At 48.4% G+C, this 20747-nt stretch overlaps 9 protein-coding genes across 9 annotated transcripts; 6 read left to right on the top strand and 3 right to left on the bottom strand.

Moving 5' to 3' along the window:
* Window positions 1-179: 179 nt before the first annotated feature.
* ASPWEDRAFT_166132 (putative cytochrome P450 monooxygenase) lies at window positions 180-1682 on the top strand (the record flags this gene model as incomplete). Its single annotated transcript, XM_040829944.1, has 3 exons — window positions 180-449; window positions 506-1537; window positions 1587-1682. The coding sequence occupies 3 exons, from the start codon at window positions 180-182 to the stop codon at window positions 1680-1682; spliced, it is 1398 nt and encodes a 465-aa protein (XP_040693721.1).
* A 629-nt stretch (window positions 1683-2311) lies between these two features.
* ASPWEDRAFT_166131 (C2H2-type zinc finger protein) lies at window positions 2312-4475 on the bottom strand (the record flags this gene model as incomplete). Its single annotated transcript, XM_040829943.1, has 6 exons — window positions 2312-2592; window positions 2653-2945; window positions 2996-3099; window positions 3150-4074; window positions 4129-4183; window positions 4241-4475. 6 exons carry the CDS (start codon window positions 4473-4475, stop codon window positions 2312-2314), a joined length of 1893 nt encoding a protein of 630 aa, XP_040693720.1.
* Window positions 4476-4603: 128 nt separating this feature from the next.
* Window positions 4604-5668, bottom strand: ASPWEDRAFT_166130 (uncharacterized protein; the record flags this gene model as incomplete). Its single annotated transcript, XM_040829942.1, has 1 exon — window positions 4604-5668. One exon carries the CDS (start codon window positions 5666-5668, stop codon window positions 4604-4606), a length of 1065 nt encoding a protein of 354 aa, XP_040693719.1.
* Window positions 5669-6517: 849 nt separating this feature from the next.
* ASPWEDRAFT_33379 (uncharacterized protein) lies at window positions 6518-7340 on the top strand. The gene is made up of 2 exons (XM_040833773.1): window positions 6518-6536; window positions 6580-7340. Exons 1-2 carry the CDS (start codon window positions 6527-6529, stop codon window positions 7119-7121), a joined length of 552 nt encoding a protein of 183 aa, XP_040693718.1. The 5' UTR covers window positions 6518-6526; the 3' UTR covers window positions 7122-7340.
* ASPWEDRAFT_189665 (uncharacterized protein) lies at window positions 7122-10820 on the bottom strand. Its single transcript, XM_040832239.1, has 7 exons — window positions 10531-10820; window positions 10056-10456; window positions 9644-10005; window positions 8715-9561; window positions 8482-8665; window positions 7790-8432; window positions 7122-7737 (listed from the first exon to the last, which is right to left on the bottom strand). Exons 1-7 carry the CDS (start codon window positions 10554-10556, stop codon window positions 7600-7602), a joined length of 2601 nt encoding a protein of 866 aa, XP_040693717.1. The 5' UTR covers window positions 10557-10820; the 3' UTR covers window positions 7122-7599.
* Window positions 10821-12543: 1723 nt separating this feature from the next.
* On the top strand, window positions 12544-13065 carry ASPWEDRAFT_99088 (cupin domain-containing protein; the record flags this gene model as incomplete). Its single annotated transcript, XM_040839637.1, has 2 exons — window positions 12544-12699; window positions 12751-13065. The coding sequence occupies 2 exons, from the start codon at window positions 12544-12546 to the stop codon at window positions 13063-13065; spliced, it is 471 nt and encodes a 156-aa protein (XP_040693716.1).
* A 946-nt stretch (window positions 13066-14011) lies between these two features.
* Window positions 14012-16161, top strand: ASPWEDRAFT_22249 (uncharacterized protein; the record flags this gene model as incomplete). The annotated part of the gene is made up of 2 exons (XM_040832313.1): window positions 14012-16096; window positions 16147-16161. 2 exons carry the CDS (start codon window positions 14012-14014, stop codon window positions 16159-16161), a joined length of 2100 nt encoding a protein of 699 aa, XP_040693715.1.
* Window positions 16162-17336: 1175 nt separating this feature from the next.
* ASPWEDRAFT_22248 (aldo/keto reductase) lies at window positions 17337-18355 on the top strand (the record flags this gene model as incomplete). The annotated part of the gene is made up of 2 exons (XM_040832312.1): window positions 17337-17668; window positions 17719-18355. 2 exons carry the CDS (start codon window positions 17337-17339, stop codon window positions 18353-18355), a joined length of 969 nt encoding a protein of 322 aa, XP_040693714.1.
* Window positions 18356-18576: 221 nt separating this feature from the next.
* On the top strand, window positions 18577-20401 carry ASPWEDRAFT_22247 (amidase family protein; the record flags this gene model as incomplete). Its single annotated transcript, XM_040832311.1, has 3 exons — window positions 18577-18848; window positions 18893-19320; window positions 19368-20401. The coding sequence occupies 3 exons, from the start codon at window positions 18577-18579 to the stop codon at window positions 20399-20401; spliced, it is 1734 nt and encodes a 577-aa protein (XP_040693713.1).
* Between the last annotated feature and the right edge of the window lie 346 nt (window positions 20402-20747).

Genomic DNA, 20747 nt, shown 5'->3' with positions numbered 1-20747 from the left:
ACTCTTCCGGGTATTTTTCTCGGCTCGGGATATCGCGGCTGTAGAAAAGGGGCCAACTTGTTTGATGATGTTGTGTAGGAAATTATACTTGGTTTAAATCCTGCCCAAAGAATGGTCAAGGCAGATGATATTCATAAAGCTCATGCCTTTTGGAAGTCCTTCGTGCTGTAGGCTTCACCATGGTCGCACTCGCAGTGTCGCTGATTATACTGGTGTTTGCACGCTTGTTTTGGAACCATTTCTGCCTGGGATCTATCCCAGGTCCATTACTTGCTGGTATTTCTGGACTCTGGCGAACATGCGCTCGAAATTCGTCCGACTACGGTCGACGCTTGGCTGAACTGCATCAAAAGTATGGCAAGATGGTGCGCGTTGGGCCGAACGCGATCAGTGTTTCTGACCCAGCGGTCTTCTGTCAAATCTCAAGCGCCTGCGCAGGGGAGAAAAGGGTATTACGAGTAAACATAAGATATGGCCAGTAGCAAAGTAGGCTGACGTGAAGTAGGCGTTTCTGAACGATACCATGTCCATACGCAGCCAAACTATGCCCACGAACCAGATTCAACGGCCAGCTATGGGCGAAACGATCGAGTCCCGATTTGGTTTCGAAGAAATTCGTGAATGTGAGGGTCTTATTGACCGGCTAATAGTTGGACTAGCAACAGCTATTCGAAGACACCGGACCTTAGATATAACGACGTCTTTTCAGTTCTTCGCTGCCGAATTCGTTGGTCAGATGGTGGCTGATGATAATATGAAAGGAACAGGAGATATCCTTGGCACACTTGCCTCATCGCGTCTCTCTCAAGACTATACAAGAGTCCAGACGGCTTTGCCAATGATGGAATACCTCCTCTTGAAGAGTCCGGTAGCAAAACTGAAGAGAGACCGTTGCCATGATCTGGCATATGCTTCTTACAGTTCCCAGAAGCAGGTATCCTACATCCCATCTAGTAATGCTGGCTCTGCTACCCCAGGACTATCTTTGTTCACGAGCAATACTTTACTGTGTGGCGAGCCCTCCTTTGTTGCAGCCGGAGCAGCAAGCCTATCGAAGGCCTTTCCCACCGCATTCTTTCTTCTCATGAAGCACCCAACGGTCATATCAAAACTACAGAACGAAATAGACATTGCGGTTCATCGTGGTGCCCTATCTGATCCACCTCGATGGGTAGAAACGAACCGGCTCCAGTACCTAGACGCCGTCCTCAAGGAGTCGATGCGACACACTCCTGCTATGTCGTTTGGTCTGGAAATAGTTGTTCCCGCAGGTGGGGTCATAGTTGATGATCGATATATACCGGAAGGAACCATGTTAGAATGTCACATAGAAGCCCTCAGGAGGGACAAGACTGTCTATGGCGAAGATGTCGAGTTGTTTCGACCGGAGCGCTGGCTCACTACCGATACTCAGCACCGTCGACGCATGGAGCAGGCGCTATTGGAATTTAATGTCAGCAGACGCATATCTCCAGGGATTTATGTGTCATGGCTGGAGCTGAAGAAGGCAGCCGCCTTTATCATCATGAATTTCGATGTACGTGAGATTGATTAGTCCTAGATGTGCATGACTGACATGAAGCTAGATAAACCTCCTTACTGACGGACAACATGAAATTGATGCTAAAACTTACGATGACTTACCACCGATGATAATGAACTTTACGCAGAGGGCGTACTAATTTATGCAAACGTCAACCAATATCGCTCTGCGGACCACATAATTACCCAGCTGCCCAGAGTGACTCTAGCCTCAACGGCAGGTAAAGCTTCAAAGACAAACCTCGCTGCGCATCGGAATATACTGTGCTGTTACCATGATATACAACGCTCGAGCTTAACAGGCCTTTGCCTGCGATTCCCAAAGGCGATTGAACCTCATCGAAAATACCTTTCCTTGTTATCATAATACAGATTTCCCAAGAGGTTTGTTTATCAAATCAACTTCACCTGAACATCATACTGATAGGTGTCGACAGGAGAAAATAAAATGGGCGATTCAAACTATATAGAGAGCTCTGGGCGACTGATGCGGCCAGGCCTCGAACCCCAGCCATATGTTTTCCACCCCACGAGGCCTCTCAAATACTGGAACTTCTGCACGCTACTGTAGGATTAGAGTGGAATAGTCTGGAGCATGAATTTATATATAAGAGTGGAGATTATGTAGAAATATGCTGTATTGGATGGGATTAAACACAATTAAACTGTTCCCTAAGGTATATACAATTTAAGTAAGAAAATCTCTATTCATATCGCATGATAAACAGATACCTATGGAATCTCAAACATCTAATGCCATTAGACCGGTCTATTCCTGCAAGTGAAAGCTCTGCAGCAAGCCAGGCAGACTCCGCATATCAGGCGTATCATAATCCTGAGCGCTCTCATCTTCATTCTGCAACCCCTGAACAAGAGCACTAGCCAACACCCAGAATTCAACGCCGTGGTTGATCGATCTGGCATTCCTCGAAGCGGCTGCGTTGGTCGTGTGCCAGAGGTGTTTCCAGTTGTCGAGGGCGTTGGTAATCGGAGCCAGTGTCTCGGGAAGCACAATCGATGCTTGCAGGTAGTGGATTGATACGTGGATCGCTAAAATAATTAGTTTTACTGATATGATTATCAGACTGGACTGGAACTGATAGTACATACCGCAGATCAGAGTGAACAGATTGTATTTGTCCAGATGCGCAAGAGATTGCAAGCCACTCTTGTCGGTACTGCAGATCTGCTTCACTGCCGCATCCACCGAGATGGAATTTCCTGCCGAGACGCTCTTTTCCCTATATGCTTGCAGACGACGGAGACACATTTCGGATGATTTAGCCTGGAAGAGCTCTTCGGGGCAAACCAGGTCCATTTTTAATTCTCGCATGGCCATCCGCGGTGGGGTTTTGTGGATGATCATGAAGAGGGAGTCGAGAAAGAATATAAAATGGAGTGTTCTGGGAGGTGCATATTAGCATGGCGTTAATGTACTCGCAGTCGTGCATACCTTATGGTTTCTTCCGTCTCGATAAAGTCGCACCAGTTGAAGCTCGATGGATCCGGATCCAGATTTTTGTGAGACGCAGATGCGGGATGGAGATATCGCGCGACCTATTTATCATTAGCAGTAGTTTAAGTAGTTTCATGGATATGGGGCTTACCGCTACAATATCTCCATATCGATAATGGCGGATGCGCAATTTACTCTCCGGTCTTCCCTCCCAGCTTTGACAGACGCACATAAGCAACGCAGCCTGGACATGTTGCAACAACTGCATACTACACGCCGAGTCTGTCTGCAATGGCGTGAAGCCGTCAACAGCATCTCTGAAACAAGGGTCATCGAAGACGAGAGCTTCATTCGTCCGCAGCCAGATGCGACATGCTCTGCGGTCATCTTCGTCTGGCGAAAACTGGGCGCCGACGAGCAGCATTGAAATGAGTAGCGGGACAGGCGTGTTCTGAATGTCAAAGGTGACTCGGTGCATGATTGGAAAGACCGGATACCAATGCGACCAGAACAGATCCAGGAATTTGCGGATGTTGTTGGGGCTGAAGAATCGGGTGCACTGTCCGTCCATCAGGGTCGACCATTCGATCTCGACAATACTGTTGGTGACGGTGTCTTGCGACTCAACGAGCTCTTGCAAGGTAAGTGCGATGGTGGTGGTCACGGCCTCGAGAGGGTCGACAAACACGCACTGAGCCAAGGCATCCGAATCCGCATTGGTCGTGAAGGAGCGCCAGATGTCTGCAGTCGATGATTGCAACAGGTCGTCCGCTAATTCAGGACACAGCTTTTTCAGATCATCCTCAGCCGACGGAATCATCACCGGGACTGATAGATCATCGGGGAAGTCTTGATCAGTGACGCTGGTTCGACGGGGGCCCCTGCCACTGCCAAAGCACTCTGCCAGACCAGCTCCTATCGCCATGCGTCTCATGAACGGCAATTCATCCGTAGTGGCCAGATTGTTGCCGGTGGGCTGCGAAAATGGAAATGGACAGAGAAGATGGCTCGTCGAGCACCCATCGCGACTTTGCAGCCGTGACTTGCATATCTTCAAGTGACGTTTCAAAGAATCGCTAAAAATATCAGTTATAAGAAAAAAAGAAGAAAGAAAAGAAAAGAAAACATACCTATTCTTGAATGAACTGGTGCAATACATACAAGCAAAAGGGCCTTTATTTGTATCTGGGCAAGATCAGCATCAATCAATTCTCCTGCCACCCCACCACGAGGGGCTCATACGAGATGCCAGATGGCGCAGGAGATGCTCCCGTCGACGGAACTTCTTGGGCGGGGCGCATTGCGCGCACTGCAGGTCTGGGGAGGGCATGCTGGCGATATCTATATTGCGTAGACGACTCCACCGAGGCAGCGATGGATGTCCAGAGGTTGAAACAATCATCGCCGTGAGGATCGGTCGGAAATGGAAGACCCGTCGGTCGGCTGGGGGCAGATCCACATCAGCGGTATAGCGCATCTTATTGGATGGTGGATTATGAATCAAGTTAAATTTTTTATTGTAATTTAATTTAGTCTTCTTCGATATTTTATTTGCAGTGCATTTTGTATAATCGAATTTTGGTTTGTATATACTCTCGTATAATATCAAGATGCACGTCTACAAGCACTACTGCCTGTAATTCCAGCCGGACATCCTGGCATCACACTGATACTGCTGGCATGGTCACTCCCCCTAAACGGCGCAATCGACCCAGCCCCAATCGTCCCCCCAACATTCGTATCATACAGCTGAATCTGCGTGCCCCAAGTCGTCGACAAATCCGGGAAATAGCACTGGACATCCTTATCCACCTGGTCGAAATCCGAGCCCGTGTTCAGCGCCTCGTGGTTCTGATCTGTGTTCCAGCAGTCGGTAAAGTCAATCCCGCCGCTGGTGAAGTAGTCGTTCTCGTAGGAGTCGCGTTTCTGGACGGCCGTCTTGTTGCTCTTGGGCCCGAAGCCCATGGACATGACGGAGTGGGTGTCGTGGTAGCCGGTGACGGTGACGTGCATGCTGGTGTTGTGGTGGTTGTACATGTGGAAGACCGGCCAGAGCATGCCCTCCTCCAAGCCGAGGAGAGACAGCTTGGGATGATCGTGGCGCATGTGTCCGTCGAAAGAAACAGGCAGTCCGAAGGCTTGGGTCAGCCCGGCTTCCACCTCGGAGATCACCTCGTCGCGCTTCCAGCCGGTGTTGAAGGCGTTGTTGGCCCAGTGTTCCTTGATGGCCTTGGTGATCGTGGCGCCATTCTTATACGCTCCGATGAAGGTGACGGTGGTGGAAATGGCGCCCCAGATGCAAAAGGCCTTGTTGGTGTTGTTCTCGTTGAAGCCAGAGCAGCTGTTGGCCAGTCCCCAGAAGGCAAAGACTTGGTTGGTCGTCCAAAATGCAGCGGCCAGGTACCACGGCAGGAAACGTTTGGTGAGAGGGTTGGTGCCGTGTTGCTCGTAAGCTTGGATCTGCTCTTGCAGGTGGAGGGCGAGGTCACGGTCTTTGCCCAGTTGGACGGTCAGGTAGACGAAGCCAATGAGGAGAAGAATGACAAGAAAGGCGAGGGTGTACAAAGCGTGCAGAGACCGTTTCAGGCGCCGATTCTGGCGAGGACTGAGGAGAGAGGGAGGGACTTGGTTCTCCTCTTTCCAGAGGGGCTTTTGGTCTGAATAGGCCATTGGGAGAAAAGGTAGAATGAGAATGGGAGATGAAGAGTCTGATTGATGGTATTCCCGCTGGATGATGGCCATATTTATCTCCCATGATGGATATACTTCGGATAATCTGAGCTGGATAAAGCAGAGCTTTCAGTATAACTGCGCGAATTTTTTATGCTGTGAAGCTGTAGAAATTTGTGGGTAAAATAGGATAGTTGAGCCCATTCTTTCTCTTCATTCGAGCAGTCTCAGTGTACAATTCCACCTTCCAGCCCCCAACGGAAGAAACAGGTTTGTCCATATTGCCATCAGGCTCTCTGAGATACTTCGACTAATGCATAGCCCTATCATAGGGAAAGAATTCTCCCATGGTGGTTCTACTCGATATTGGCCAAATCCTTAGTGCACAGATACGGAGCGAACGAACGAAAGAGGAAATACACGACCCTCTGCATTTCCTATTAGGGAAAAGTAATCACAAGTTGGGGGCCAAGCTCAATATGTAGTAGTACTATGGTAGGACGGTGGAGACTGGGTTCGTGGTTCTATGAGCAACTCCGCTCGAAGCTTGATTATATTAAACATGTCTCAGATGCAAAAGGATTCATATTGACATAGTACGGTGATAGTGTAATAGTTATTTAGTTACAGAGAGAGGTTAGAGGAAAAGGAATTTATCTTTGGGAGGACAGCAGAAAAAAAAAGATTAAGAATAAGAATAAGAATCAATATGAGAAAAGTATCCTATCTCTTAATATAATGAATTCGATATCAAGTGGGACGAAGCTTAATAATTAGTGCCTTCACCTGCATTTAACATCGACTGAATTCCCTCTCACTTCTCAACTAGTTTCACTTCTTCCTCCCATCATTTTCCATATGTCTTCCTGTAAGTCAGCCCACCCCTCTCCCAGCCCATCTAACACCGCCAGTCTTCTTCACCAACGTCGAACGGGGTCCGAAGCATCTCGCCCTCCCCCGAAATCTAACTCCTGACCAAACCACCCAAATCCTGCGCGCTCATTCCTCTCTAGCACACCATATCTGGCCATCATCAACAATACGACCCCTCAATTCGACCATCTCATCCACCAAGCTAGCTGTCGAATCGCCCACTCTCAGTTTCAACGCTACCTTCACCAATATCGACGACGGGGTTTCGGTGTTGGAAGAGGGGCTCCTCGGGTTCGACTTTCTGGTGCGTTGGACGGTAGCAGATGGTATGCAGATGCAGCAGTCTGCGCCTCTTTTGGAAAAGTCGTCGTCGTCACCATCGTCGATTTATTTGGAGGAAAATGTGTGGGTGTCGTGCTTTAAGCCTGTGGGGCGGTTTGCGAAATTCGCGGATGATTTCAATCCCAAGACGAAGCATTTGATGGATTTGTTAGGTAGAGTAGCTACGGGTGCGATCTCGATGGATGAGGTCACGTCTGTTCGGGAAAAGGATGGGGGTGAGAAATTAAAGGTCGGATGAGAATAAGTGTTCTATTAAATGCTTGGAAACTACCTTAGGCTCCTTTGCTATATATGTAAACCATAGTCTGAAAGAGGGAAAACTAGGAAAGAAGAGCAAGACGGACAAAATGGTATATAGAAGCCACACTAAAATGCTAAGCAGGCTAAGCATAGTGGATCAGAGATCGACAGGATCCGGGGATACAGGACTTGGAAATGATTAACACGATAAAATCAAGACGCACATTTTAAGCTGGAGCAGCATGCTCCCTCCAGACTGTACAAAAGGTACGCATAAAGCAAGACATACAGCGTCTACTCAGCTATCGTCATACAGAGCATCTCACTCTATTAAACATTATTGAATGGCAAAATCAGACATAAAATATGGAATTCAAGCTTTCCATCCGATTATTCTAAGATTCATACATGGCTCCCAACAAAACTTCCAACAACAAAACGATTTTGGTATATAATCTATGCACTAAATCAATCCATTAACGTCTCGAGAAACAGCACAGGATTCCTGATTTGCCCAGGAACCACAACGCTCCGATGAATCGGAACAGCGACAAGGCGGCGGTCGACCAGAGAATGACCTCGAAGAAATACGATGTTCGGGTAGTGGATGTGTTCTGGATATATTAGCATTTTTCGTCTCAGGAATAGAGAAATAGTAAAACTTACAGTCAAACAGAACTTCTTGACATTCTCACTGGTGATCAACAGGGTCAAGAGCAAGTTGCTGAAAATCCAAAGCAAGACCAGGTTCGTACGGAAGCTCCGGTACGAATCGTCCAGGTTCTTTGATTCATTCTCCACTGGCTCGACGAATGGCGCCAATGCACGCTTGACTGTCGACTCGAATTGGCTGTCGATATCAGCCTGCGGCTTATCAAATTCCTCGATGAAGTTGCTCGTAGCGTCATCCTTCTTCGTTTCAGCTGCTGGTAGTGCTTCCGCTTTGTCGGATCCCTTAGTTCCCCAGGAGACGTCGTGCCAGTTACAGAATGCGTAAACCATCAGGATGTTGATCGAAGTGGTCATTCCCAAGAAGTAGGCCCAGGAACTGGTGAGAATGTGCCAAGGATCGGCGTAGAGGATACTGGCAACGACGTAGATACCGTAGGTAGACACCAACGCGATCAAAACGACACCACCACCACTGGAACTGAAGAAGGACGAAACGAAGGACCCAAATCCTTGGTTGAAGTTGAAATCCATCATACCACCGGTGAACGCCCCGACCACAAGGTAAAAGGACAGGATGAGGATATAGAACTGGACGAGGGAGAAGTAGAGGAACGACAGCGTGTAGAAGAATTTGGCACTGGTCCTGTCAGCCTTGCAGGTTCAATAATTTCGTTCGGAAAACATACCCCTTTGGTCGATTACCCAGCGCTAGAATGAACTGCAACATCAAAAAGAAGACGTATCCGTATTTAACAAAAGTATTGACAATGGGCGTTGCTTCGTTGCCGAATGGCCATCCTTTGTTTTGATTAGACTCGGCGGGAGTCCCCACCAAGTCCATAATCACCGAACTGGTCAACCAGTAGGAGGCTAAATAGTCAGCATATCAAGCGGATCAAGTGAGTAGGGATAAACATACAAAGCGAAAACCAAGTCATGAGAAGCTGGAAAGAGTTGTAAAGAAGCTGAATATGCAAAAAGAACAAACGAATGATGTTATGCCCGCTGCGATAGATACGCCCGAAATGCATGATCGAATATAGAGTGGCCGCAAATGATCCGTTCAACCATCGTCGTCGCTGACTGATGAACTCAGCTGTTCCCTCGGGCACATCAGTCTCTCCCTTGGACGCCTTCACATAGGTTAAATGCCATTTGAAGCCGGCTTTGGCGACCAGTTCGAAGCACAGAATTCTGTCCTCGGCCAAGAACATGTTCTTCTTGAAGATATTCATTCCCTCGATACCCTTTTTGCCGAGTTTCTTCGACAATGTATGGTCACCGTGGAAGTACTGTTCCAATGGACGACCCATGATGGCTCTGTACCGATAAGCTGAGAACGCACCGGGAAGCACACTGACGTATCCAAAAGAACTTTCCAATGGCTTATCCAGAATGTTCGAAATTTTATACTCGAAATTCTGTGCGGCCACAAGAGGATTGACCAGGTTTCGCCAGCCCTTTCCTAACATAGCGTGGATCTCACCACAAGCTCCACCCAAGTTTCGGTCGTTGTAGAATGCCTCCCAAAGTGCCAGCAAAGATTTCTTGCCGGGCTTGGTTCCTGCGTCGAGCAGAATAACGACTTCAGGGTTGAGAATACGGCAGAAAGCGTTGAACAACCAACGGTGGGAGTTGATCTTTTTGCTATTCTTCTGTTTGAGACAGAACATCATTTGAACTGGTGGTAAGTTGGTTGTTTCGCCATCGTGTGGCCGAATGAGCTGTTGGTTTGGTGTGACGGAGAGTTGGGTGGTGTATTCGAACTATAGAAATCGGTATCAGCCAACCCGATCGGAGCATTAAAAAGAAAATTATCAAAAGGGGAAATATGGCAAGAAAACGTACAATATGAGCAACAGTTTCAGTCCCATCGACGGACTTCTTCATGATGCCATCTTGGTACACTCCGACAGTCGCCAACAGATCCAGTGTATTCTTATCACATGGATCAATACCGTCAAAGACCAAACAAACTGCAATTTTCTGCCAGGCTGGGCCACCTTTGTTCCAGAATTCTGACTTTTTCAGATTGACAATGTCGCGGATGTTCTGCATAACACCGTGGAGAGTTCGGGCCGTCAACACCTTGTCTTCGTTGTAGTATGTAATAGCAATCAGCAGCTCAGTGTGCCGGTTGTACATGGCTGGACGAAGGTTATAACCGTTGCGCAGGGTGAATTCATCGGGGTCACAGGTGGCGGCGGTGTCTGGGATAGATCAGCATTATGGTAGAAAAATCACTTCACGAGTCACTTACACCGCATGTGTGTAAACTCCTCGGAGAACCCTTCTTCGGCTTCACGATACTCTGGCTGAATTGCATTCTGAATGGCGCTGGGAACGGGGTAGTCAACACTCAATACAGAGCCCTGCACCAATTTAATCTTTCTTGTGGTGTAACGACGCAACATGCCCGGTGCGGGCTTTTGTCGTTTCTGCCATGCGTCCGAGTTGATCGAGCCCGCCGAGGACACTGGTCTTTCAATCTGTGATTCCGCGCCTAGCGTAGCACCAGGGAAAATACTACCGCCGCCAGGATCGCGCAACGAATATCGACGTTGGGGGTCTGAGGTAGGGTCATCGAATGGGCCGTCAAAGGGGCCAGCCTGTCCGCGGTGCAGTAAAGACTCTTCCTGCTCCTCTCCGTCCGAATCATAGCTATGCTGTATAACAAAACAAATGTTAAAGAATTAAACATGGTGGATTTCCGCTGCGTCTTGAAAATGACTTACGCGGCGAGACGGCGTGTGTTGTTCATAATGGCTTTCACTGCCCGGAGTGCTACGGCCGTAATGGCTCTCACTGACCGGGGGAGAATGAGAAGAATGGGGCATGGGGGTACCCATCGTGAACAGCTCCGCCGATGGGCAACAAAATAGTTAATCGAAGGTATCTGGAAGAAAGAATAAGAGAGGATGAATTGAAAATCAAATAACGGGGAAAGCGAAAGAAAGAAAATCGAGAAGTCGGACAGCCAAAGGACAAGGCTACGGAGCTAAGGGCAAAATGAATGAATGGCAGAAACTTTGAAAGGCGCCGTTTTGTGGACACAACTTGCGGCTATTATTTGACGGTGGAACCTTGATAAAAGATCCCAGCCTCCTATCAGGCTATTGTGTCGTAAAAATAGACCGTAGCTTGAATCTGTAAATAGAGCTGGGCTGAGTAGCACTATGGTAGTATCCGCAAATCCACAGCCTGGTGGCTAGTGGATGGGGGCATACCTGCCATTGGCAGGCATTTTGAACGCCCAAAGTATAATTAAGCCATATTCACAAGGTGCCATATGAAACCCCATACCGAGGGTCGCACGATTTCCGATCAAAAAAATCCTAGAAAAATTTTGCGACTGAGAGAAAGTAGGAAATCCTCCATCCGCGTTCACTCCGTTTGTACATGCGCTTTCGGATGTGGCTGCATGTCGTCAGCCCGCTGGTTCCACTCCAATAACATTATCCGAGACGCTAGAACTCGCCATCGAAGCGTTGGTTGGTCTATCACCGGCACAAAAATTCAGAAAAGGAGTGATCAGCAAGCACAAGGCAGGATCAGTTCGGTCGAAAAATTTTTTTGTCTGAGGTGCTCTTTGTTTTTGTATCTCGCATATGCACCGCCAAACAGCCTTATGTGAGATAGGGTGTAATTCTCTCTTTCTAAGAGGAGGAAACATTGATGGCCCGTCAGCTGACGACAGCCATCAGGCCCGCCCCCAAGACTTGATGCCTTAGAGATGCGAATGGCCAACTGTTACGTGGCGATGGCTCACCTGAGCCAAAAGATGGCTGGCGAAGCTTTCGCGCCGGCGGACACAAGTTCGGAGCGACGCGTCGTAGGAAATCCGTTGGTCTCGTTAGTTTTGTTTTGCGCTCCACTTGGGGTTGTTTGGCGTGGATGGTTCGCTAAAAGCCATATCCGGATAGGTCGGAGAACAGATGGATTGGACTGCGCCGCTGCGGTTTAAAATATGGCGGTCACCATGCAGTGCCCCAGGGGCAGCTAGGTTTCTAGAGACGGTCCTCATCAGTTCCGTTGCGCAGTCAGTAATAAAGGGAGGATCGACTGGTGGAAGATGACCGAGCGCCCGTCCAGTGGTGAGCCTGAGACTTGAGTCGGCTTTGGCACAGCCATAATGCAGAACTGGGATTGACTGGACATCTTGAATAATATTCTGGAATTTCTTTGGCCACTGATCAGCGTGATAAGATGGGATAATAAGATTATGATGATCGTGGAGGTGTTGCTTGTGAGGATTAAGGATTGACTCTGGCGATCAAACAGGCCCAACACGTGTCGTCAGGTGATTCCAGTGCCTGAGGCAGAAGACGCAGCACATACAACACAACGATGGAATATCCACGATGCATTGAAGGATTATATAGGTTGGATCGCCTGCAAAGAATGAAAAATATCGCTATTTCATTGAACCAAATATCTACCCCCGAAAGTCTAGATTCTCCAAATCGAGATCCCATCGTCAACAATGATCGAAAACGGACTCATGATGAACATACAATGTCTTTACGTCATTTTCAACAAAACCCTATAAACCAGTGACATCTTTTCTTCAACTTACCAGAGACAGAAATGACACAATGAATCGGTTATTCCAGTTCATTAGACGACAAGCTTCTGCACGGCCACCTTTTCCCATCAATTCATATCGCATCCAGCCAGTCTCTCTGAGTTATAACTTCTATCCCATTCAACGAGGCTTTCATCAAAATACTTCGCACTTCAACGGCAACATGAGCTCCGGCCCGCCTCAGCATGAGATGGCCTACTTTGCGGGACTGGTCTCTCCGGAGCGAAACTTCAAAGTCTTCAGGAAAGTGTTGCACACAGGATTATACTCGCAGTTGGTTGCAATGGAGATTCCGGTCAATGGTGAAATCGGAGATGAGGTAGGATACTGTTGTCGACTCCAAAGTCCAGGTGACTCGCTAATCGACTAGAAACACACCGTGGACCAAGTCCTGGTTTTCACTCACGGCAACGGTCGTGCGATTGTGGCTGGAAAGGAGCAAGAAGTCAAACAGGGCGATGTAGTGATCGTTCCTGCTGGCACGCAGCATCAGTTCCTCAATGTTGGACAGAAGCCATTGGAGGTGGTCACAGTCTACTCACCTGCGGAACATGACTCTCGAACAGTTCACCAAACCAAGGAGGAGGGCGACGCGCAGGAAGACGCTGGGGAAGACCAGGCACCGGAATGGAGTCGTCGCAGCAAGGCAGAAAATGAAAGGCTGGGGCTGGTACAGGTGCTGTGACTGGGTTAATGCAGTATTATTATTTCAAAATTATAGGTATCGACCTTGATAATACAGGAATAACAAACCAATTCGAAGTTGATCTGGCTGCTAAGTGTTTACCGAATCGGGATGCGCTTTAGCTAATCCATGCTAGCCTGAAAAGCAAGGCGGAAATGGGGTTCTCTCTCTCTCTCTCTCTGTCTTCATCTGTTTTGATTTCTTCAACTCCATCACTCAGACAATTCATCAACTTTATCAATGGATTTACTGTTTCCAGGCCCACTGCATCACGTCTTAAAAATCTATATCTGGGATATTCCTTGTGGTTCAAGAGCCTCCCTGCATTCTTGGTGTCTCCCTCTATCAGTGCAGCTAATCATTTCAGTCCTATTCCTAGAGAACCTGTCTACTGTCAACCACACACGTTTTCCACCGTGGCTAGATGAAACGATGTCGGCAATACGGAAATATTTTTTCGACTACTACAATGATGGTTGATTTACAGACAGGACTGTGGGTTTGAATGTGGAAAGACTGTAGGAAGAGGCTGACAGCTCCTATTCCTGTCTATTTGCCTTGTGTACCAGTCGATTCTGGTTTTCTCTGCTCCAGTTCATCACACAAGAGGTGGAAACTCCACGCCAACCAGCAAGCGATGCTGGGTAGAACGCTAGTGGCCTGGTGATTTGCAGAGCTTTGAACCGGGAATCCTGAAATCAGGGCTCTACCGCCACAAAATACCGAGAGACCAGATTCTATCAACATGATTACCCCGCAAAGCGAATCCTTCATTTAAATATTCTCCTCATTTCCGCATTGCGGATGAGCGGAGAAGAATCCGACCGGCGGAACCACGATGCATTTCCGAAATATATAATCATGCAAATCCGCTGTGGAGCGAAGAAAGAAGCCTTGGGTGGGCTGGATGCATCACTTGCTACATGCAGACGTGCGGATTTCCATCATGGATGAAACAAATTCGGTCATCGCAACCACTAGCAGCATTTCCACCACGCGACGACAGCGCAAACGACGTAGCAAGGTCACTAGGGCTTGCGATGCCTGCAAGCTGAAGAAGAAAGCCTGCACGGGGAATGTCCCCTGTGCTCCTTGTCTGCGATTCAACACAGCTTGCACGTACAACTCCTCGTACAGTCGGGGTGCTGCTTTGCCTCCTCCTTCCTCCCATCAGAATCACTCCCCCTATGTACCAACAACTCCTCTTGATTCACCAGTACATCAAACTCCGTTGTCGATATTGCGTCCCTCAGATAGCCCATCGCCACAGGTATCACAAGAGCCAAATCCGGTCACAGATGTTGTGGGCCAGTACTGCGGCCCAGCATCCACCCACTCTTTCCTGGGTAGGGCTGTTCAGAAATTCTCCAACACTTCTAGACACTCGATCACAACCCAGCCCGACGTGGATGCATCAACTTCCCCCTCCATATTCAGCCATGGAGATCGCAGAGTTCCGGCTGTCGATCAAAGTCTATTTCACTGGCCAGATATTATGATAGCGCGCGATTTAGTCCGTCGGTATTTTGAATTCGCTTCTCCAACCTATAGGATACTTCACCAGGCCACCGTCGACAGTTGGGTCGATGCATTCTACAGCCAGGAGTCACCATCGTGTCCACTCCCAGCTGCCACCCAGTCCGCACTACTTATGGTGTTTGCCACGGCCGTGATGTTCCGTGTGGATTCCAATGGTCGGCTGCGCGATGCAGATGAAGAAGGATGGAGACACAGCGAAATCTATTTCACCATGGCTGAACAGCGATTATCCTACGAGGCCGGGGCGCCTACTCTGAGATCGGTGCAGTCTCGCTTTCTCATGGTGCTGTATTTTTTATGCTCCTCACGAGCGAATCGTGCCTGGTTTACCTTTGGAACTATGGTGCAGCTCATGATGTGTCTAGGGCTGCACCGCAAACAGTCTGTATCGGAATGGGCGACGCCAGATCATATTGTTTTAGAATGTCAGAAGCGGATATTCTGGTGCGCGTACACGTTGGATAAATATCTGAGTCTAATCCTGGGCCGGCCACGTTTGTTGCAGGATGAGGATGTTGACCAAGAGCTCCCAACGGCTGTGAATGATGACGATTTGAAGGCCATGGAATCAAGGCCACAGCCTACAAAAGACTGCGTAATGAACGCACCTATTCTTCATTCCTTGTTGTCTCGAATACTAGCTCGGGCAGCAAAGGAACAATATGCTCTTCATTCAATGGGGGATGCCCAGCAGATTGAAGCAATCCGGTCATTGAGTGAGGATATCACCGAATGGAAAAATCGGCTGCCTCCAATTTTATCTGGTGCCATCCAGCCCAGCAGCCTTATTCCCATCTTTCGTCGTCAGCTCACCGTCCTGCAATTGGCACTATTTCATGCAACAATGTTTGTCACCAGACCTTTGCTTTTGCGAAATTACGCAAAGGACTTACCTGAGTGCGAAGGGTTATATCAGCATTATCTCACTGCCTGTGTCATGGCTGCCAGAAACACAGTGCAGCTTATATTGAGTTTTGTCAAAGACGATCAATTGTTTCCGTCCTTTTGGTACTCACAATATATTGCATTCAATGCATTGTCGGCGATTTATATCTATTTTATCCAAGTCAAACGGGGACGCATCCCGGCGTGCTCTTCTTGGAGCTCACTCGATTTGGATAAAGGCACTTTGTATGAGCTGGCTGAAACCACCCAGCAGCACCTCGCACAAGCGACTGTCCGTAACGCTCCCTCATGGCGATACAGCGCTATCTTGGAAGGACTACGATGTGAGGTGAATCGTGTACTTGATTCGGAATCGGATGACCATCAACCCAGCTCTAGCCGAGCCCAGTCCACACGAAACAATGAAACAATGGCAGAGGAAATGCTGAGCCCTCATATACCAGGGCCTGAGTATGGAGCTCAGAAAATGGATATTGCACTTCCTGAGTTTAACTTCCCCGACACGCGGGCAGAGAGTCTATTCGAAAGCTTTGCGCTTGATAATGATCCATCCTTGAATTTCTGGCCGCAGCTGGATTGTCTACCAGTATGTACACCCAGCGCCCCAATCCCTTAAAACTTACTGATTGATTCTAGTTTATCCCGATATAAAAAGCCACAGGTCAGATACGTATTGACCGTCAAGTCGTATATACCACCGAGATTCAGGACTAACTTCACCTGAGTACATGAGCTATGCCAGGAAATAGCAACACCGTTGACTGTGTTACAAATCTGCTATGGGCCGATTTAAGACAACATGAATATAGCCAGATTGAAAGACGAAAACATGCCTTCCACGCAACACCGCTGAAGAAAAGGTTCTAACGATGGTTCTTCTGGCACTCTTGACCCAACCGGGAAGCAACCACACATGAAGCTGAAGCTTGATATTCTGGCGTACCAAGCTTCAAAGCTGGGTATATAGCCTTCAACGGCAGTGAATGCCTTGCTCCAGATCCAGGACAACGTGACCTCCGACCTGCCCAGATGGCAGGTGGACCGGTGCAACCTGCCACTATTGGAATTGTTCTACAGTCAGCCGCTCATACGAATTATTCTATCTACCATCAATTAAAAGGATATAACACTTCTAGAAGGTTATTCCCATTATGGTGGTGGCTACTTCCAGAACCGAGACGGAAACGCACGTAGTCGAGAAACAATTAAGCTATATCCCCTGTGACCCAGCCTAAATTGCATAACCGAGGACGCCATGTTCAACGATTCTGTCTTTCCAATCCAGACTAGAATGGCCGGCAGTGCATCACTATGGAGAGAGTTGAAACAAACTGTGGATCCCATTTCATTTTATACTTCAAATATCATCCAGCATACGCTCTTTAAAGTAGACCTGGACCTTATGGTATTCATAAGGTCGAAATCCTCGCACTGTAGTCTACTATCTGTGTTAAAAGTCGTCAAAGTATCGTCATCAGAGTCTATAAACTACCCCGGCATTGTCAAACCAAGGATAATGACTGGAATGTGGTGATGCAGATTAGAGAACGAGGGTCACTCACTTCCATAAATGTCATGCAAATTCTCCCATATGCCAGGAACAATGCATTGAATTTCCATCATGTGGGTATGTGGAAATATACCCCTCCAAACCCAAAATCCGAACATGACGATTGGGCGGATTTGAGTGCATTTCCGCTCGTTATCCGCCCCGGATATGCATTCAAGTGGGATGAAACAATCCATATTTATATCTCGACGCATCCCACGTTGATACCCCTCATCACACTTGATCGATTAATTCTGGTCAAATTGAAATAGCCAAAATGCTTCCCACTCACATTACCCTCAACACTGGCGCCAAACTGCCCACCGTCGGCTTCGGTACCTGGCAAGCTCCCAACTCTGAAGTCGAAGCTGCTGTCGAAAATGCCTTGAAGGCCGGATACCGTCACATTGACTGCGCAGCTATTTACCGCAACGAGACTGGTGTGGGAAGCGGAATTCAGAAGTCTGGTGTACCTAGGGAGGAGATCTTTATCACAGGCAAGCTGTGGAATACGAAGCACGACCCGGAAGAGGTTGAGGGGGCTGTCGACAAGACGTTGAAGGATTTGGGAACGAACTATTTGGATTTGTATTTGATGCATTGGCCATGGTGAGTTTGAATAATGCAATGGGCTTCAGAACGATAGCTGATTGAAATAGTGCTTTCCGCAAAGGAGACAAATGGTTTCCTTTGAAGGAGGACGGTGTCTTTGACCTTGTTGATATCGATTATGTTGCCACCTATAAGGCGATGGAGAAGCTTTTGTCAACTGGAAAGGTCAGGGCAATTGGCGTTTCCAACTTCAACATCCGTCGATTGGAAGATTTGCTGTCCAAGGTCGATGTCGTTCCTGCCGCAAACCAAGTCGAAGCCCACCCATATCTCACCCAGCCGGATCTGCTGCAATACTGCCAAAACAAGGGCATTGTGCTGGAGGCATACTCGCCACTCGGAAACAACCAGACCGGAGAGCCACGCACCGTCGATGACCCTCTTGTTCAGCAGATCGCCCAGGAACAAGGAATGGACGCCGGTGTCTTGCTGGGCAGTTGGGGAGTGCAGAGAGGAACAGTGGTTCTGCCTAAGAGCGTGACTCCGTCACGTATTCTGAGCAACCTCCAAGTGAGACAATTGTCAGACGAGGTATTTGTCAAGTTGAACTCGCTGGAGAGACACAAGCGATTCAACTTCCCTGCTCGATGGGGATACGACATCTTCGATGAGGCCGGAGAGGATGCAGTCAAGCGTGCTGCAAAGGACAGCGCCGAGGAGAACAAGACCAAGTTTACTGTATAAACTCATGTATTATGTCTGAAGATAGAATGCATGTTTTTTAGATGATATTAAATGATAGACGGTCGTGATCAGACCATTATATGCAAGGCATTTCAGCTTATCTCCGTCGGCCAACCCACTATCTCCGCCCAATTAAAACAAAACAGGCGTAAACAAAAACGACAAACCCCCCCCCCCTGGGCTGTAGCTCGACTCCATCCCTTCTTCTAGCAGCTTCAACAATGTGGCTTGTACCCCTGCTAATCAGCAGTTTAGGGCTGAGGCTGGCGACCGCTACAGATATCGATCAGACCATCGTTGCGTCTGAATATGATTTTCCCTTCATCACCAACAGCGGCGCGTCTCTTTTCCCCATGCGCCCGTGTCGTGGGGTTCAGCTGGAGGAGGCCGACATCGACCAGATTCAGATTTATTTGACCCACGGTGTCTTGACAAGTGTCGATCTGCTGCATTGCTATTTGGAACGCATCTTCCAGACCAGTGGTTATCTCAAGTATGTTAACCGTCAACTTCTCCATCCCCCTGCTAACCCCGCAGTGCTATCCTCCAACACAACCCCGACGCGTTTGCCATCGCAAAAACTCTTGATGAAGAGCGTGCCCAGGGAAAGGTTCGCGGGCATCTGCATGGTATCCCGTTCATCGTCAAGGACAACATCGCCACCAAGGACCGTATGGAAACCACTGCCGGCAGCTGGGCCTTGGTAGGCTCCATTGTCCCTCGCGATGCCTTTGTCGTGGATCGGTTACGTAAAGCGGGAGCACTATTGCTGGGGAAGGCAGCGCTGAGCGAATGGGCTGATATGCGATCGAACAACTACTCTGAAGGATATTCGGGTCGTGGTGGGCAGTGTCGCAGTGCGTATAACCTCACTGTAAACCCAGGGGGAAGTAGTTCGGGGTCCGGTGTGGGGGTTGGAGCGAACCTCATTCCCTTTGCTCTCGGAACTGAAACAGACGGCAGTGGTATGTATAGCTGTTCATCTTCATTGTGTGCGATTCTGACAAGATAGTGATCAATGCTGCACAGCGGAATGCTGTGGTTGGCTTCAAGCCCACGGTCGGGCTCACATCTCGTGGCGGTGTGATCCCCGAGTCGCTTCACCAAGATTCTGTCGGTGCGTTTGGAAAAACCGTGCGCGATGCAGTCTATGCAATCGATGCAATTTATGGCGTTGATCCCCGCGATAACTATACATTGGCGCAGACGGGAAAGACCCCAAGTGGTGGATATGCGCAGTTCCTGAGTAACCGCTCCGCTCTCCATGGCGCTGTTTTTGGTCTACCATGGAAATCATTTTGGCAATTCGGCGATCCCGACCAAATTTCCCAACTCGTTGAACTTATCGAATTGATCAAGGAGGCTGGTGCTACCGTTATTAATGGCACCGAGCTCCCACATTATGAAACTATAGTGTCACCTGATGGCTGGGATTGGGATTATGGAACCACACGAGGATATTCCAACGAGTCTGAGTACACTTATATCAAAGTCGACTTTTATAATAACATCAAAGCATATCTAGCAGAGCTCGAAAACACGACTATCCGCTCACTTGAGGACCTGGTCCAGTATAATACTGATAATTACGGCTCTGAGGGCGGCTATCCGGGTATTCACCCAGCTTTTGGCTCCGGTCAAGATGGCCTTGAAGCTTCTTTGGCTTCGAAAGGGATCCAGAATGTAACATACTGGCAGGCACTCTCGTTCTGCCACCGCACCACCCGCGAAGAAGGAATCGATGCCGCTCTCAAGTACGGGAACCGACAATTAGATGGTCTGCTGGTACCTCCGGATGTTGCACAGAGTGTCCAGATCCCCGCGCAGGCAGGATATCCAGTCGTCACAATCCCAGCAGGGGTTAATAAAGTTTCTGGCATGCCATATGGACTTGCGATCTTCCAAACGGCTTTTGCAGAACCATCCCTAGTCAAGTATGCTAGTGCGATTGAGGATGTACAGAGAGTGACGAATACACCGTGGAAGCGAACATTGCCACAATGGCGGGGTTATCTGACTCGTAACGTCCCTGTTCTCAATGCCTAGTTGTCATTTGAACACCTATGACGAATGAAAGAACGCCACGAATTCAGGCTATTTGAAATTGCCAGCAACGATCTTTGTGGGGTTGACTAAGCCCAAACGCCCTTTTATAGATACATAGATCAAACAGATTCATTTTTCGGGTTAGGAAACGGCAGAGAGCATCCAATCTAGACTATTTCTCTATCCAGAATAGTCGTCTCATTTGTATAGATTTCCATTTCGACCGATCTGCGAAGACTAGACCCCCATTCGGCGTTCTCTGCAGGGCGAAGAGACGAAACATGCAGGGCTATTCCCTAACCAGGAAAGTACGCGAAATGCAGAATGAATATTTCTGAATTCTAGC

Source organism: Aspergillus wentii (genome assembly GCF_001890725.1).
Source record: "Aspergillus wentii DTO 134E9 unplaced genomic scaffold ASPWEscaffold_1, whole genome shotgun sequence".
Lineage (NCBI taxonomy): Eukaryota > Fungi > Ascomycota > Eurotiomycetes > Eurotiales > Aspergillaceae > Aspergillus > Aspergillus wentii.
Note: the sequence above shows the minus strand (reverse complement) of the source record. Positions and strands in the feature narration are given on the sequence as shown.